This window comes from Haliaeetus albicilla, chromosome 27 (genome assembly GCF_947461875.1).
Source record: "Haliaeetus albicilla chromosome 27, bHalAlb1.1, whole genome shotgun sequence".
Classification (NCBI taxonomy): domain Eukaryota; kingdom Metazoa; phylum Chordata; class Aves; order Accipitriformes; family Accipitridae; genus Haliaeetus; species Haliaeetus albicilla.
Genome location: NC_091509.1, coordinates 16,701,171 through 16,718,698, shown reverse-complemented (window position 1 = coordinate 16,718,698; position 17,528 = coordinate 16,701,171). Strand labels below are relative to the sequence as shown.

Genomic DNA, 17,528 nt, shown 5'->3' with positions numbered 1-17,528 from the left:
TTCATAATTCGTTTAAAAGTAAAACTCCCTTCTTCTTCCGCCCCCCGGAGTCTTTCACTCAGCACATCAAGCACACTGCTCAGTTCTGGAAAAGCCTGTCTTAGAGTCCTGCTTATGCATGCCGCTGCTTTAAAACCGCTCAGCTGCCTCTTCGGCACCGGCCTCCCACGGCAGGCAGGCAGGGCGTGGGGCTGCCGGCTCGATTGCTCATGACTAGTGTCATATGACACGTTAAAGATGGCTGAAGGGGAGAGTTGCACCGCATCTGCCGCGGAAATAAAAGAAGACTTTGAGATTATTGACAAAAAACAGATTCCTAATGCGGCTGAGTTGAAAAACGAGGAAAAAGAGAAAACGGAAGAAGCGAGGTGGTCTGCTCCCATCTTGTCGCTGGCCAAGAAGGCCTCGGAAAACTTAGCGCTGAGCTATGGCAACGCTCTGAAGTCTGCATCTTTGGTAGGATTCATATCCAAACCAGTCAGCAATGACAGCACAGCAAAAACAAGTATGGTTATGCTTATTTAGTAAACTTGCTTTTATGGTGCGCAAATAAGTTTGCTCCCGTAAGTGCTGTTGATTAGTGTCCGTGATGCATGGTTATTACTTTGAATTTATTTTTTAAAACCTGATGCTGCAGTTTTTTATTTAAGCAAAATTATACAAACAACACAGATGCGGAACAAAATTTATTGCAATCAGGAGATTCCTAAACTCTTAATATATTTGGGAAAACTGACTTTAGTCTTATGCAGTAAGCTTTTATTTGATTCCTTTTCTCCCTCTCCCTTAAAGTTCACCTCAGCAGCAGCCTGACTGCACTCGTAAGTGATCTAGTCAATTCGTTATCCTTCCTAGGTGTGCTGGTTCGGAGAAGGAACTATACTGTGCTTCTCGTATAGCTTTAATGTCAGAAAGTGGGCAAGTGAGCCAAGATGCAGATTTATTATAAATTACTTCTTAACTGCGCTAAAAATGCCTTCTATTTAACCACAGCTTGCTTTACTAAACATCTGTATTCATGGGTATAGCAACCATACAGATTTATACAACAGGTCTCTTAAAACTGAATTAAAAGGGCTTTAGTTGAATTCATATGGAAATTAAACCTCAGTGATATTCATAACATGAAGACAAAAACATTCAAATGTAGCAGTAATTGGGCCTAGAGTCTTGTACTCCAGGGTCTCAGACTAGTACTTAATGCTTTTGGAGCAATAGAGCTGAGTTTTGCTAACTGATGCTGACCTTTTTGTTTTTAATGATATTAAGTATTCAGGCTGGAGTTTTGTGGGGATTAATTGTGACTGCATGGTGAAATAAGTTACTGCTGATGGACTTTTTTATTTTTTGTGAAAATTCCTCAGTGTTGCATAGTCAGAGTTAAGATTAATTCTGTCCTGAAAAAAACTAGATTCTTGTCTTTCTCTGCATCTCTAAGTCTCACACCAAACTTTTCACATATTTGTTTCCTGGATGCCCATCTTGAGTACCTGGGATCTAACCTGAGGAGGGGCAGAATATCCCATTTTCTTCAGTTGCATTTGGAATAATGCTGTGAATAGATGCAATTCAAAACAACATACAGCATTTGGCAGGGGGTGGGGAATAAAATGTTCTCTTGCCTGAAATGGAGCCCCCACACTTAATGGAACTTTTACCATAACCTTTCAGCTCCTTATCTGTAAAATAAGGGAATACAACACCACCTCCCCAAATTTTTCGAAGTATTCAGATAATATGTTGATCAGTTTTGTGGAAAATTCCATAAGAAAAATCTGTTCATAACTTAGATACGAAATGTGAACTGGCACTAAATCACCTGCTCTGCCTATTCTGCCTATTCATTATTACCTTTGACCAAGAACTATAAATTCAATTTAAAGCAGGTATTTTTAAAAAATAAGCTGAGGCCTGGAAGACCACTTGTGGAAAACTAGCAACTTGTTCCCTGCTGCCATCTTTTTCCAGAGATTTTATAACCTCCACCTGCTACTTCAGATCTGTTGATCACACGTAAACTGTGCTGCATGCTATGCAGTCAGTTGGACATACAGAAAGGCACATCATAAAACCAGTGCTGCTACTGAAGAAACTATGTCCTGCCTTGCAGAGAAGGCCGGGAACTACAACTCTAAAGAATACAAATCAAGAAAGACTTGCAGTTGTAAAGACCAAGAAATGGAGAACTGTTAGCTTTTCTTCCTGCTTCAGTGTTTTCTGACTTCAAAGCATACTGAATAATTACAGTAAGCAAGGCATGGGGCTTCAAAAAGATGTTAAAACAAACCTGTTGAATGAGATTCTAGACTGTGTGACTGCATTCTTAAAGACTGCAGCATAATGTCTCTCATCTTTTGCACTTAGGTAACCCAATTCCTAATCTTTGAGGCTAGGCTTTGGTAATGTGTCTAGTATCTGCCTATTTTGCATATACCAACTTGTTCACAGTTTTGCAAAAGATGTACTTGACTGTGTAAATTTGCAACAGTCTAAAAAATATTGTTCAAGTAATTAGTTAACTTAATACAAACCCTTATTAAGACACTGTTTGTGTTCATAAAGAACACTTCATTCACAGGTTTTGTTTTGTTGGAGTTTTTTTTAAGTCTTGTGGATAATACGTGTACCTTGAGCAAGGCTTACAAGCAAAATATTCCTGATAAAGTAAAAATTCAAATTCAGGAAACCATCAAAAGAAGTTGTTGTTGTTACTGAAACACCGCAATACCTGAAGAAAGTCACTGACTTTGTGTTTCTGCAGTCAGGTTTTTTTCTGTTCCTGATGCATACCTGACAATATTGACATCAAAATGTTACAGCCCTTTTAGTCCTCAGTCTCATCTCAAGGCATTATATGCAATTTTGAGGCATCCACTATGTTGACTATAGTCATTGATACAATAGGCTACTGAGAAGACAGGACTTGGTGTGCTTTGTGATTATCAAGATCAGTTTGATCAGAATGACTCTTTTTCACTCTTCTGATAAGAGTTTTGCTCGGTTTTAATCCTAAATTAAGATTATGTGCACAAAAAGGTAGGTAATAATGAGTACCGAAAGAGATTTTTGCACAGTGTTAACAATCTTGCACGTGACTTACACAGGGGCTCTGCCTGTTAAGACTTGGGTCTAATGCAACTGCTATTTCTGCAAGGGAGTATGACCATGTTTGATCCACAGGTGACAGCAGGATTCTACTGCAACAGCGTTGGCTCAAAAGATCATTTAGGCGGCCACTGGTCTGCGGTTCGCAGCTTCTGTCAGAACCTGTTGTTGACTGAAGGAAAAGCGGTAGCTGGCAGCCTGTTTTTGTCTCGCCCGCCTTCAGGTTTAAGGGAGGACAGCCTGTCCTGCCTTGGCGGGGAGAAGCAGCAATACCCGCCTGAGGGGGGGGAGAGGCGCTGACGAAGTGCGCTCGGCCCCCCGCTCGCTGCCCGCGCCACGCACCACAGACTCTTTCTAAAATGGCGCCTGGCGCTGCCCGCCGTCGCCAGGCTCGGTCTCGCGAGAGTTGCCTGGCGGGGGGGGTAGTAGTGCGTGTGCTGTTGCCGTGGTAACGCGGGCGGGGAGGGGTCGCCTCAGCCCGCGGTGGGGGGGCCGCGCCCCGCCGCGCAGGTAGGGCTCCCCCCCACACTTTGTCCTGCGCGGCCGCTGAGGCGGCGCTAGGCCCGGGGGGGGGGGGGGCAGGTGCCGTGTCCCCGCGGGGGGCGGCGGGTGCTGGGAGCGGCAGGGCCGGGGCAGCGACCCCGCTGCCCCCCCCCCCGGTGTCAGCTTTCGATCCGCGCGTACAGCCTGTTGCGGGTGGGGGGAGGCGGGATTCACCCGTGTCTTACACCCAGCTCTTCTCGAGCCGTTCACCTCCGCAAGATGGAGACCGAGCCGGGGAGGCACCGCTCCTGTCAGCGCTGTGAGGGGTCAAGAGGCCTGCGTTACTAAAAGCAGCTTTTCTTTCTCCACCCGTGTCCCCCCCACCCCAGGTGCGCGATACCACGCCATGGAGGAGCGCGCCAACCTCATGAACATGATGAAGCTTAGTATCAAAATCCTGATCCAGTCGGCCCTGAGCCTGGGCCGGACCCTGGACTCCGACTTCCCTCCCTTGCAGCAGTTCTTCGTGGTGCTGGAGCACTGCCTCAAGCACGGGCTGAAAGGTGGGCACCTGCTCCCCCACAGCTGCGCCGGCTGCCACGCTGAGGGGAGGCAGATAAACGAGCCTGTGTTGCATCTCGCTGTGTCTCCAGTTTGGCTTCTGTGTGACCTTAATATTAATCGCATACACCGTGTGATGCTAATCAGTATTACAGATACAACTGTGTGGTTACCGTCTCGTATACCCTGTGTTCTGTGCCTCCTAAACTGTCGAGGTATTTTTAGTGCCCCCTTTTCGTTGACATGTTAAAAGCTGGTAAGACAAAGTAAAACGTAGACTAAAATTTGTAATTCTGGAGTTGGAAGCCTGTCGCTTTTCCTCACAAATTTCTCTGTATACTCATTTTAGTGAAGAAGACTTTTATTGGACAGAACAAATCGTTTTTTGGTCCTTTGGAGCTAGTGGAAAAACTTTGTCCTGAAGCGTCAGATATAGCAACTAGCGTTAAAAATCTGCCAGAGTTGAAGTAAGTTGATAGTTGGGGATGATGCTTTTCACTTATACTGCTCGGAGAAAGAATCCTTCATATAGTCTCTCATCTTCCTTAATGAGATCTTGTTCCCAAAGAGAAAAAGAGGGTAGGACGCATTGACTTCTCCAAGAGACAAGAGGGATATGTCAAAATACCCAGTGCTTCTGATTCAAACAATGCTGTCAGATTAAAAACAGCATTTGGAAACATCTATAACCTTGCTAAAAATAACCGTAAAGTATTCACAGCTATTTTCTTTCCTCTTCTTTCCCTCAGTTTTATGACTTTCTGTCATTTTGTGTATGTGCTAGTAGTATTTAATTTGGGTAATTCAGGGTGATGGAAAGAGACTAGTTTTAATGCTAGGATGCATCAATAGTTGGGTTATGGTGGTAGCTGAAAATGTTTGCTGAAGCAATGGCATATACTTAAATACTTCTGTGTTCTGGAGACAGCACTTCATTTCCCAAGGGATTTCTTCTTTAATTTTGGGGGTTTTAGTAAATAACAACCTTCATCTCCCTTTGTAAAGGGAGAATTTTGAATTGCACACATTTACTTAAAAAAACACCTTTTTTTTTTTTTTTTTTTTTAATACCAAATCATGCACCTTTCATTTTAGGACTGCTGTGGGAAGAGGAAGGGCGTGGCTTTATCTAGCACTCATGCAAAAGAAACTGGCAGATTATCTCAAAGTACTCTTGGACCATAAGCATCTATTAAGGTAACAGTACAGAAATACGTAGATTGTATTCACTGAATCACTGAAACCTTGTGTTGCTGTAGTGAGAGGTCATTAATTGACCAGTTTAACTTTAAGCTTGTTCTTGCAACCTGCAGAGGAGCAAGTTGTTCGTTGTTTTTGCAGTGAACCTACAGAAGAACGAGTATTGTCTGTGAGAGCTCTGCATCCTCTCCCTTCTGCAATAAATTAGCGAGAAGGGGCTGATCAGCTGTGCTTTATAAGGACTACATTACTGTTTATATGAATTTAGTGATGGAAGTACTATTATCATTTTGATGTGCAGTGATGCCTTGTAATATTTCTTCTAGTGAATTTTATGAACCTGATGCGTTGATGATGGAGGAGGAAGGAGCAGTCATTGTGGGTCTGCTAGTTGGACTGAATGTTATTGATGCAAACCTTTGCTTGAAAGGAGAAGACTTGGATTCCCAGGTGAAGATTAAAGCTTAGATAACATCAGCTGGTATGAGATTCTAATAGAATTAAGCACATCCATAAATACTGAGACGGGTCCAGAACTCTGTCCAGAATGTCCTGTATTGAAGCTTGTCATGTTTCCCGTGTTAAATCAAAAAAACCTACATAGGTATCCATCTCTTTAAGTAGCGGTTTATGGAAATGCTGTCAAAACTAATAGCTGCTAGGAAACTGAGCACACTGAATATGGTTATTTTGATGCTTTTATGACAAGCACTAGCTTGCACATTTGCTTCAGCTAGGAAGAATATAGGTATTACCTGTCTCTCTAAACTTCAGCTTCAGATTTTTACCTTTTTCCTAATATAAAGTAATGCCTGCTGCTATGCAGAATTGCACTGTGAAGGTGTGTTAATATTTTAAATATATTTTTCAGGTTGGAGTGATTGATTTTTCCTTGTACCTTAAGGAAACACAGGACAGTGATGGCAAACAGTATGTATGGTGAATTTATGATTCTAAGTTGGTATGGTTTTTGTAGAACAAACCTGTCAGTCTGTGGGAGCACATGAGTGTTAGAAACCTCAAACTCTTTTTATCATCTGAAAAAGAGAATCCAAAATAGATTTTGTTAGCTAAACCAAAGTACTAATTTTCAAAGGTTGAGCACATGGTAGTTTTAACAACAATACAGTGTGGAGAGTTTGTGTCTCGAGCTGGGAGCAAATTAAAAGCACCCAAAATTTTAGATTGTGTTTTTATTTGATTTTAGGAGACATGATCTGCCAGGTCACCCACTACTAAATCACTGCTTTGTTTCTAAGCACTGTTTCAGAAATGCTCTCAGTTAAGGAGCTGTCTTTGGAGGAGAGATCAGTTATGGAGGAAAAAAAAAAGTAGTTTTAGGTGAAATGTTAGTTGAATTAGAGACTGTAACTGTTACCATCACTGTATCCAGAAGACCTGTAGTGGATGGAAGGGACTTCATAGTTTGTGTGCTTCTGGCACTTCAGAGCACTTTACTGTATAGCTGCTGAGGAGAAGCCGATAAACAGCTGCTTCATCTCCCTAGTTCTTCCGGTCTAGCTCAGGCACAAGTACTTTTTTAAGAAAAGGAGAAACTCAGTTTGCAAGTCTATGCTGAAAACCCTAGTACAAACTATAACACTTTAGAATGAAGGAGTTTCTTCTCAATCAACAAATTCTCACTTTTACAACTAGAGATGGAGGGATTACAGCTGTCCTTGACCAGAAGCATTATGTGGAAGAGCTCAACCGACATCTAAGGTGGGATTTTAATTTATTCTAATATACAAACACTTGTCCTGTGTATGGCTTTGAATGTCTCTGCTTACAGTCTTGTAGATTTTTGTCTGATATTGAAATGCCTTTTCTGATTATTTCCCAAAATCTTAGTTTAATCTTGTAATCTTACTCTTCTGATGGCATATGCAATGCAGAAAACAAGTCTGTGTAATAGTGGTTTACTTTTTGGAAACTTATTAGTGACTAACAGAAGATTTTGGAGCTACTTTTTCAAGAGAAAACTATTACAAGTGCATCTGGAAATTCATTCTTTAGAGGAAGAGTCTTTATTCTTCCCCCATAGGTTGTTCAGTGGAAGGAGCAGGCCTCACTTACCCTCTTGAACATGAGAGGTGTTAAGACTGCAAAAGCTAAGCCAGAACAGGGCTGCCAACTAATACAGTAGGCTGCCAACTGTAGGGAAATGCATGGTCCTCTCAGTGCTTAAGAGGGACAGTTATCCTTCCTCCAGATTTTTTGCCAGCTCACCAAAGTATTTCATTGTTAACAAATGCAAGATGGTAAAAGCATGGTTGAGGATAGGAATAAATGATGGACATTGGCACTTCTTTTATTGTTTTTATGCATCTCTTTTCCTTGCTGCAGTTGCACGGTTGCGGATCTTCAGAACAAAATAGACTGTTTAGAAAAGACCAATTCAAAACTCCAGGAAGAGGTTTGTCTGGTCTGTTAAATATTTCTCATAGCTCTTTTCCATTAGAGGCAAAACTCCCTAAGAACATACCTTAGACCTAAAATATTTGAGTTGATACTAGTGGAATGTGGGGGATTGGTAGGACTGGCATGAGTCAGCACATGGGGAAAGCTCTGTGGAAAGCTTCTACATTATGTTAGCTGTTAAGGTGCTTTTGGGCACCTATTTGGTAGACGGGTTTCCTTAATCAAGTTTTTTGTCTTGCAATCGTGTCTCCACCCAAAAGTAATCATACCACTGTAATGAACATGACTTGTCCCTCTTCCTTCTGCACATACACATGTGTATGTATTTGTCATGTGTGTTAAACAGAACTTGGAAAAAGAGAAGGAAAAGAATCACACTTCAATTAGGAAATCTTTCCTAGCTGCTAACTGAAATAGAATCCAACAGCATGCGTGATAGTGGTTGTTCGGGGTTTGGGGGGGGGGGGGGGGGGGTGTATATATATATATAAAATGTTATGTATATATAATGTGTGTATATGTCTTGGTCAGAGTGTATCTGTGTAGTCCAATTTCCAATACTTTTGAGGGTATCTCCACTTGAAAATGCCATAAGGTTCCAGCAGTGAATGTCAAGCCTGACTTGCTGTATGAGTTCTATTTCATACCAGAATTTATACCACAGATCACAGATCTGTGGTGGATTTTAGCCTTTTACACTAGGATGCATTTCTTTGCACAGTTAATAATTAAAAATAGTTATGAGGGTGTGAAGCAGAAGTCAAGTGAACGAATGTTGGTGGGCTTATTAATTTAGGCTGTATAGTGAGTGTGGCTGCAAAAGGGTCAGGCGGCTTCTGGGGAGAATGAAAGGGACGAAAGGGGAAGTGAGCAGTGCACCTGCTACAAAGGATGAGCTACTAACTTTAGAATTCCTCCAGATGTTGCATGCTTGTACAGTGATTAAATATAAATATGTTCTCTTTGTAAACAGCTTGCAGCAGCAACTGACCGAATTGGATCACTTCAGGAAGAGCAGCAGCAGTTAAAACAACAAAATGAATTAATTCGTGAACGGAGTGAAAAAAGTGTAGAGGTGGGACACCTGTTTAAAGATAATGAGGATCCTTAAAATAAGTGATCTTTTTTGATCAGCTGTAGTTAGTGCTTTCAAAAGCACTTTGAACTGGAACGCTAAGCACTGTTTAGCATGCTACTGCGTAGATCGCTGGTTTTGTGCGTGGTAGGCACAGGTGGTAGATTTTGCTGTTCTTTACTACACACTTAAACACATACTTGCAGAAGGGAGAAAGCGTTAAAAGTATTAGAATGGTTTATTTTTATTTTTGCTTTATTCTTTGAAACTTCAGCTTATTAACATTTGCCAGCTTATTAATTGTAAAATAGTAGGATTTTACTTGAAATAGCACATAGAAATATTGTGTTACACACAAGAACTTAAGGCATACTTTAAATACATAGCTTTGTGATCTTATGTGGCTCTTTTGCTGATGTTTCCTATAGGTAACGAAAGAGGATACAAAAGTAGAATTGGATACTTACAAGCAGTCACGCCAGGGTCTTGATGAAATGTACAGTGATGTTTGGAAGCAGTTGAAAGAAGAAAAAAAAATTAGGCTGGTAAGGAAACTTAACTATAGAAAGTGAAATGAAAAAGACAGGATTCTGCATACTTTAAGGTAGCATTACAAGTGTAAGATGTATGCTGTGCACTTTTTGCAGCTATTCAGAATTCATAAAGGAATTGCAAGCAAGATGCTGGACATTGGTCATTAACAGTGTCTGTAAAGAACTGGAAATTGGGGCTTTCGGAATACTGAAAATAAAAGGTCTTTCCCTGTTTAAGAACCTACCAGCATTATTATAGCAGAGACTAAGATCAAAACACAAGAGGCAACTGTCTTTATGGAGGAAAATATCGTATATGCACAACAGTCACTTGCACAGTGACTTGCTAATTAGTGACTGGTGAAGAGATTGCCCAGGCTTGCTGAAGCCTATGGCTCTAAGTCAACCCAAGCCCAGCTGCCAGGAGAAATGCTTCATTTGGCAGGCTGCTAAGTTACACACTGAGCTCTACGCTTCATGCCAGCAGATCTGCACCCTTGCCCTGATCTGGAGAGCTGAAATAGTATTTCGGTCTTGCTAACTTAATGGATTGTTTGAGACCTAGTTCTTCTGTAAAAACATAGTTCATTATTATATCAGAGTAATACATAGCTTGTGTATGAGGTTATATGGGTTTTGGAAATGCTTATGCTGACATATGACTACATAGCAGTAACTAGGGAATCTCTTTGTAAGGAACTAGAGAAAGAGTTGGAGCTACAAATTGGAATGAAAACAGAAATGGAAATTGCCATGAAACTTCTGGAAAAAGATACTCATGAAAAACAAGACACTTTAGTTGCACTTCGCCAACAGTTAGAAGAAGTGAAGGCTATTAACTTGCAGATGTTTCACAAATCTCAGGTATGTACATAGTGGAGAATAGAAAGAACAGCTGTAGTGGTGGTCTTTACGTGTTAATCGTGCGCTGAGGACATGTAGGCACTTATATGCATCTGAAGTAATACTTAGATGCAACAATTTTCTTAATATCTGTTTTAAAACTGTAGAAGGAATTGTTTAATTTTTTATTATGCTTCATTATTGGTATGATATTGGCTATGTTTGGAAAGAAAGGGGATTTCCTTGAGTATGCTGCATAGTATGCCATAGGATCATCCAACAAATGCTGAGACAAATGGAGAGCTCTCCCAGGGGATAAAGTGTTTGCAGGAGTCCTTTGTTCTAACCACTGAATGATAAGTCTTTAAAAAAATTACTTCCTGCAGCCAGGAACTGTCTTGCTTCTCCTTCCCATCTGTGTTGTCTTGCCTTTCACCTGCACCACATTTAACACTTTACTGTAGAAACCAGCAATAAGCCTCTCTAAAGCATTAGAAAACTGTCAGTTATTTTTGCCTATCTCCTGTTGTCTGTACCCAAATGGTCAGCTGAGTGCTATAGCCAGTGGAAAGGCAACACTGGATTTGGGGAGGGAGGAATTCTGTGGTCAGGCTGGCCTCTGGAGCTACCAAAAAGTTGTTGAACTGGTTTAGGTATTTCATTATACCCCCTTTAGCATAAGACCTGGCTCTCCAGATGTAAGATGGTTGGAGAAGTAAAATGAAAAAGCATTTTGCTTTCTGGGCCTGTCTTCCTTACCCTGCCAGTTTTTAGAGTTTACTTTCTCCATCCTTTGTGTCATCTATTGCAGGGGTTTGGGAATGTTTTTGTGGGGCTTTTTGTTGTTTGAGTGGGCTGTGGTGTTTTGTCTTGTTTTTTTCAATTGGACAAAAAATGTACTGATAGGCATTTCCACAAGGAAGTAATGGAGTAGTAGTGTTCATACAAGATATACAGAGCTTGTCTCCATTAATGCAATAAGAGTTTAACTAGACTTCCCCTCCCATACCTGGTGCCAGAAATCCAGAGGGGATATCTCTCAGTTTTTATGGACTGTTTCCTCATGCCTGTTCAGGCTTTATCCTGGCCTTTGCCTCCTTCACAGATGCACAGAAACTTGCAAGGCAATGGCCAGTGAAACGCCAGTGCTGAGGTATGCCTTTGCTTTCAAAAGCAGTATTTATTTTGTATTTTTTTTGTCTTCCTGGTTCCATGCTGACTGAGTGCAGTTGTTACATTCAAATCATAATTGATATTCTTATCCTGTCAATTCAGTCTGACTTACTTCAAACTTGTTTCTAAAGAGAAGATTTGGGGCTTGTAGTTGACCTCATAGGTCGAAACTTAGTACAGTTAAGTTTTCTTCTAAGCTCTTAACAAGTTGAGGAGTGTCTGCTCTGGCATTAGTAGCATTTTGTTTGTACGTTCCAGTTAGACCCAGTCATGGCCATGTGACAAGCTAAACATTGTTTATCTAGTGGCAGACTTTCATTAAACACTAACACTTTGTGCTTTGGAAAACTAAAATGTATTACCTGGAATATCTATTCACTTATTCCTACAGAATGCAGAGTGTTCATTACAACAGAAAACAGAAGCAATATCCTCTTTTGAAGGAAAAACAAATGAGATGTTGTCCTCTATGAAACAAATGGAAGAGAGGTAATCATTACAAGTTCAGAAAGTCAACACTGAAGTCGGCAGAAAGTTTCCAGTTGAAACCTTTATAGGATGACCTTCCATACACCTCCTATAAACACTTGGGCATGCATGCCAGCATGACGTTCTTTTTCCTTTCCCCTCCTTATCACCCTCTGTGCTTGCCTGTTCTCTTTTCCCAGGCAAACATGCCCATAATTGACACCATTCGAAAACCATAGCTCTTTCCATAGGCAGGCTGTTTCAAAACATGTTGACTTTAGTTTGAGAACAGGTATGACTCTCGCTTTTGGGGTTTTTTTTGCAGAAACAGTTGCTTTCAAAAGTCATTTTTTTCTCCTCTAACATTTTCAGTTCAAGCTTTTATCAAGATCTGTATGGTGAACAGAATGAGAGGGTGTAGGTAAGGAGGATGTGAATTTACAACAAATGTGTATGTTCCTTACTTTGTAGATTGCAGCATGCAGAAAAGGCAAGGCAGACTGCAGAAGAAAGATGCAACAAGATGAAGCAAGAGCTTGCTGGCAGGCTTGACACTTGTCGGCAACAGATGTCCCAACTGGATAGTAAATGGTATTTAATCTGATCAGGTTTTTTTCCTTCCCTTATGCCATTTCTTTAAGAAGTGCTTTCTTCTCCTTTTGTGCTAAGGTCTAAAGAGGGGTAGGTTTGAATTATATTGGGTTCAGCAAGTATTGACAGAAGTATGCAAGATCTAGGAAAGCACAGTGCTTCTGTATAATACACAGTTAGCATGAGAATTTGGAAATGTTTTTTCCAGAATATCCAATTGAGAGCACAGAGTGCCAGTAGAAATCTGGCCATTCAGACTAGCAATGGAGCTTTCAATGGCTTTTTTACTAAATCTGGAGATAGGTACTGTCATGCTTGTAGGATGAGCATTTAAGTGACTGTCATCCAAATGCATTGGGGTTTTTGGAGGGGTTTGGGAGTTGGGGAGTGTCCTGCTGTTCTTAGGGAATGTTAATCCTCTAAAGACTTCTAATACCTATAGAAAACATTTTTTTCACTGTTCAGACTTCAGGGTAGAGTCATTTTTAAACATGGCTGTTTAAACACAGGTAGTCAAATATGTACTTGCGGGGCTTGGTTTTGGGTTTTTGTTTTGGGGTTGGGTTTTTTAGTAGTTTGGGTTTTTTTCTTCTAGCCATTCATTGCTGCTTGTTTTCTGTGACCTGAAAATGCTAATATCGTTTTTGATGTCTGCTGCCATAACACCCCTGTTCTTTCATGTCCCAGAACACCACTCTAGTTTTTGCCCTCTTTTGGGCAAGGTTTCTTCTTCTCATGGTGTTGCTATCCTTAAATGCTATAGAACATTTTTCTGCTATCTAAATGCTATAGAATATTTTTCTGCTATTTCTTAGAATTAATTATTTTTAAATAGCTCAACTCTGGAAAAGGAGTTAAAATCTGAAAAGGAACAGAGACAAACTTTGCAAAGAGAACTACACCAAGAGAAGGATGCTACCACTCTGCTTAAAACAGAATTGCAACAAATGGAAGGACTGAAAAAGGTATGCACAGTGCCAACATGCCCCATGTTCAGGATTAAAGCTGACTTGGAAGCAGTACAATGATTGCCTCTGTAGCAGAGTGTTTGTTCTGTACCACTGTCCCCTGAGGGGTTTCAAAAGCTTGGCTGGTATTAACACAAGTCTGCACGTGAAACGCCAGTGTAGGGCTCAGGTGATGAAAACAGCTTAGCAACCTCCTTTGCCACCTCAAGCTATCTGCCCTGCCCGAGCTGCACGAGTGTCTGAGCCACCACCATCAGTCAGCAGCTGAAGCTGAGGTGGGATCTCTGGGGACAAAAAGCTCATTGGCTGTCCCATGGTGAGGTACCCCTGCTCAGGTAGGAAATGGCAAGTTCGGGGCTTTCAGTGACCGTGTGAGGTCTTTCAACTGTATGTAATAAAGTAAGAACATGTTTTCAAGTATTTAAAACAACTGAATGCAATTTATTTTTTAAGCGCGAACATTCTTGTTAACCTGAAGAGAATTTGCTCCTGTGTATCTAGCATTGTAGATTTTGAAGACACAGTTGTACACCAGTATCTGTCTATACGCTCGTGTGTGGGCATAGGACTGCTGCATTCTAGCTATGCTCAAGGATGTTTAAAGCCTGAGAATCTTCCTCTTTCTGGTAAATATGGTTAAATGATTTTGTTGTTTGTGCAGAACCCCTGGGTAGTTCACCCATGTAATTCTAAAAATCAAGCCTTAGAAATAGGTAGGTTTGTAAAGGAGCTTATTCTTGTGAAGTGCTTGGGTAGTTTGGATAGTTTGACCTATAACCTAGATCAGTCTTGGCACACAAAAAACTTTTTATGTCTCATTTTTTGCTTGATTTTATAGGAACTGAGAAAACTGCAAGATGAGAAGCAGCAGTTAGAGAAAGTCTGTGAGGAGCAGGAGCAAGCTCTTCAAGAAATGGGACTTCATCTCAGCCAGTAAGTTCTAGGAACTGAACTGCTCTAAGTGACGTAACCTGGAGGATGGAGTATCAAAATAATACAAATAATTTTAAAGCGCATCTAGTTATAAAAATCAATAAACATGAGAATTTTAGGAGGTAATTACTATGCATGGGAAACTAAACAGCCATGAAATAAAAGTGAGGGATGATCCTTGCATGAGTAAGCTGGCTGAGATAGGAAACAATACAGTAAATGGTGAGTTCTGGCAGTGGAACTGTGCTTTTCCCACGTTCTTCTGAATATACTGAAAAGGGGGCAAGCCTCAAGGTGACAAAGTTTCCTGGTGATACTGAGCGGTTCAGAGTTGTAACAGGGAGCTAACTGAAGAATTAGAGTTTAGATTCAATGGCTGGACAGTGGAATGGCAGGTAAAATTTAAGACAACTAAATGTAAAGTCATGCAGAGGGAATGATTTTTGCTTTTTTCCAGATCAAAGTTGAAGATGGAAGATATTAAAGAAGTAAATAAAGCACTAAAGGTACTCTGCCTCTCATGGATATTTTGACTAAGCGCATGCATTTCATTTAACACCTTCACATTTCACCACAGTTATCCTACTTTAAAAGATGGCTTTTAAAAAATACCAACAATCTTGGTAAACTGCCTTTGAATTTTATTTTATACATTTATTTGAATCTACAGTGAGGTTTTCATTCCAATTTTCTAGGGCCATACCTGGCTGAAGGATGATGAAGCAACACACTGCAAGCAATGTGAAAAGGAATTCTCTATCTCGAGAAGGAAGGTAATGTTGTTCAGTGGATTATTTTTTCCTTTTGTCACAGAAAACAAAAACTGCTGTTGCACAGTTTGCTAGGGAAGACTGACGCTGCTTCAATTCCCAATCTTGCTGGCATGATAACTACATAGAGAAGTAATTTGGCATTTCCCATCCTAAAAATAACGTTCTTCTGCTTGGGTGCTTTCCTTGGTAGGGAGCTGTTACGGGCTGCGTTCTCTTGTGCTGAGGTTCATCTCCCTTCCTCCTCGAGCCTTGTGTCCTGGGGACTGGATGCTGACAGGCTGTGCTCGGTGCCTTTCAGTCACAGGGGATGGCTGCTGGGGCCCTGCTGTGTGGTTTGGGACAGCTCTGGGTGCCTGCACAGGCCACCCAGCAGCACAAGCACCAGATTTCCTCCCTGTAGAGCCGGGCCTGCGTGTGCTTTCCTGAAAGCCTGCTCCGCCTGCAGGGCCCAGGGCGAGTGCAGCTCCTGGTCGTGTTCAGGCCTCCGCGCAGGCAGAAGTGCTGCTGGGAGGGTTGGGCCAGTTGGGAATTGGAGGATGATGTCAGTGGTCTCCGAACACTTTTTTTAAGGTCTGATTTGTCTCCTCGTGACACTCTGGTTTTAGGCAGCTGTGCTTATTCTCTCTGTTTGTAGCATCACTGCAGAAACTGTGGGGACATCTTCTGCAACACCTGCTCCAGTAATGAACTTGCACTGCCATCGTATCCCAAACCTGTCCGTGTTTGCGATACTTGTCACACTTTACTCCTTCAGCGCTGTTCGTCCAATTCCTCCTAAGGCTTTCGTAACCTTGACCACCCTAACGTTGGAAAGTAGCCATTATTTTTTTTTTAATTCTGAATTCCAGGCATCTTCTGTGCAGCAGACTGTCTGGTCTCTACTGTTTTCCACTGTAAGAGCAGTGTGAAATAATTTGTAGGGATTATGCAAGCTAATGTTTCTCCAACTGGAATAATAAAGACAATTGTATCAACTGTAATTTCCCTTAAAGTTCTATTTGAAACTAAAATGCAAATTCACTTTTCTGATTTTTATAGGTATTTGTATTAAAATTTGTATATGGCATTTCTACGTTTGTTTGATCCTGCTAGATGCCACTGTCTTTCTGCACATTAACTTCAGTTCCTCTGTATCATCACTATAGCTGCTCTTGTTTGTTTCACTGGCTAGTGTACAGTTTTGTATTTGCTAAGGAAAGTCAATTTATGAATTGTCTATAGAAGGAAAGAGCTTTATGAATGTGCCTTCTGTTCACTGCAGAGTCAAAAACTACACCTTGTACTTGTTCTGAAAGTCGCCATGAGCACATTGCTGTAGTTACACAATTAAAGCCTTTTGCAAAAACTGAAAGCAAAATTGAAGTTCTGATTTTTAACAGCTGTCAATCACAGATCCTGGAAGAGAACATTCTTGTACTGCTGTGCATGTCGAGGGCTTAAGCTAGCGATACCAAAATGCATCGAGCGTAACTGACCAACATGTGCGTGCTCAGGGACCGCTCCTGAGGAAGCCAGCGCTCTGCAGGCGTTACAGCTTCCGTACTTCCCCAGGCCAAGGGCAGTGACTCCAGCTGCTGTACCCAGCCCCAGCACACAGCTCAACCAGCAAGGGTACTGCTGACTTCTGCCTGTCTCTCATGAACAAAGCCCTTTTCTCAAGGCTGAGCAAGGCTGCACTCAGGGCCCAGGCAGGCTGGTTCAGCAGCTCAGGCTGCGATACACAGGGTGGATGGAACACCAGCTCCACTGCGTGTCAGGGTAGGGAGCTGCCGAATAACACCAGTGCTAACAGTGGTGAAGGCAGCACTGTCCCCAGCTGCACCTGTGCTGCTCATGGAGTGCTGTGTGATGCAGAACCGCTCTTTGCTAAGCGAGCATGCCATTGCATACAGGCTGTTTCCATCAAAGGTTTCACTTGGAACCATGCAAATCCAGGCCAGATCCACATTCTGCCCCTTGCCTGTTCCATTCCCCCCAGTGCTGCTGGAAACTCAGCAGGGACACGGGACTGGTGAGCTGGGCTCTGGCACTAGCCCTGCTCCCTCCCTGGTTTATGCTGCAGTCAGCAGCTGGTTGATGAAGCAGGTAAGAGCACCCTGGCTGCAGTATGAAGTGCTCAGGCTTTAACCTTTATCACTCCACTGCTAGCAGGGGCAATGGGGTTCTCTACATTGTAGAAAAGGACCTCAGATTTCTTTCTACCCCTTCACAAAGGGGTTAGAAAGCAAAGTTAGTGTTAATTAGAAAGGGCAAATTTACTATGGCAAATGCATGGAAGCAGATTCCATACTATTTCAGGGGAAGTTCCAGCATGCAGAAGCTGTAACTAAGCTGCTTATAAAACCACATCTTTAACCACAGCCTTGCCCAAGTTGAATTTATTGAAACACAGTTGCAGTAA

At 41.8% G+C, this 17,528-nt stretch overlaps 1 protein-coding gene across 4 annotated transcripts; it reads left to right on the top strand.

The window, feature by feature from the left end:
- Positions 1-214: 214 nt before the first annotated feature.
- On the top strand, positions 215-16,355 carry RUFY1 (RUN and FYVE domain containing 1). 4 transcript variants are annotated; one of them, XM_069772487.1, is made up of 18 exons: positions 215-505; positions 3,978-4,151; positions 4,499-4,616; positions 5,245-5,346; positions 5,676-5,799; positions 6,221-6,279; positions 7,006-7,071; positions 7,696-7,765; positions 8,744-8,845; positions 9,274-9,390; positions 10,075-10,242; positions 11,786-11,883; positions 12,334-12,453; positions 13,289-13,418; positions 14,260-14,354; positions 14,812-14,860; positions 15,050-15,127; positions 15,762-16,355. In XM_069772487.1, the coding sequence occupies exons 1-18, from the start codon at positions 238-240 to the stop codon at positions 15,903-15,905; spliced, it is 2,082 nt and encodes a 693-aa protein (XP_069628588.1). In that variant the 5' UTR covers positions 215-237; the 3' UTR covers positions 15,906-16,355. The 4 variants fall into 4 exon arrangements, with proteins under 4 accessions (XP_069628588.1, XP_069628587.1, XP_069628589.1 ...); XM_069772486.1 differs by having other exon boundaries at positions 15,733-16,355; XM_069772488.1 differs by having other exon boundaries at positions 321-456; positions 15,733-16,355.
- Positions 16,356-17,528: the final 1,173 nt, after the last annotated feature.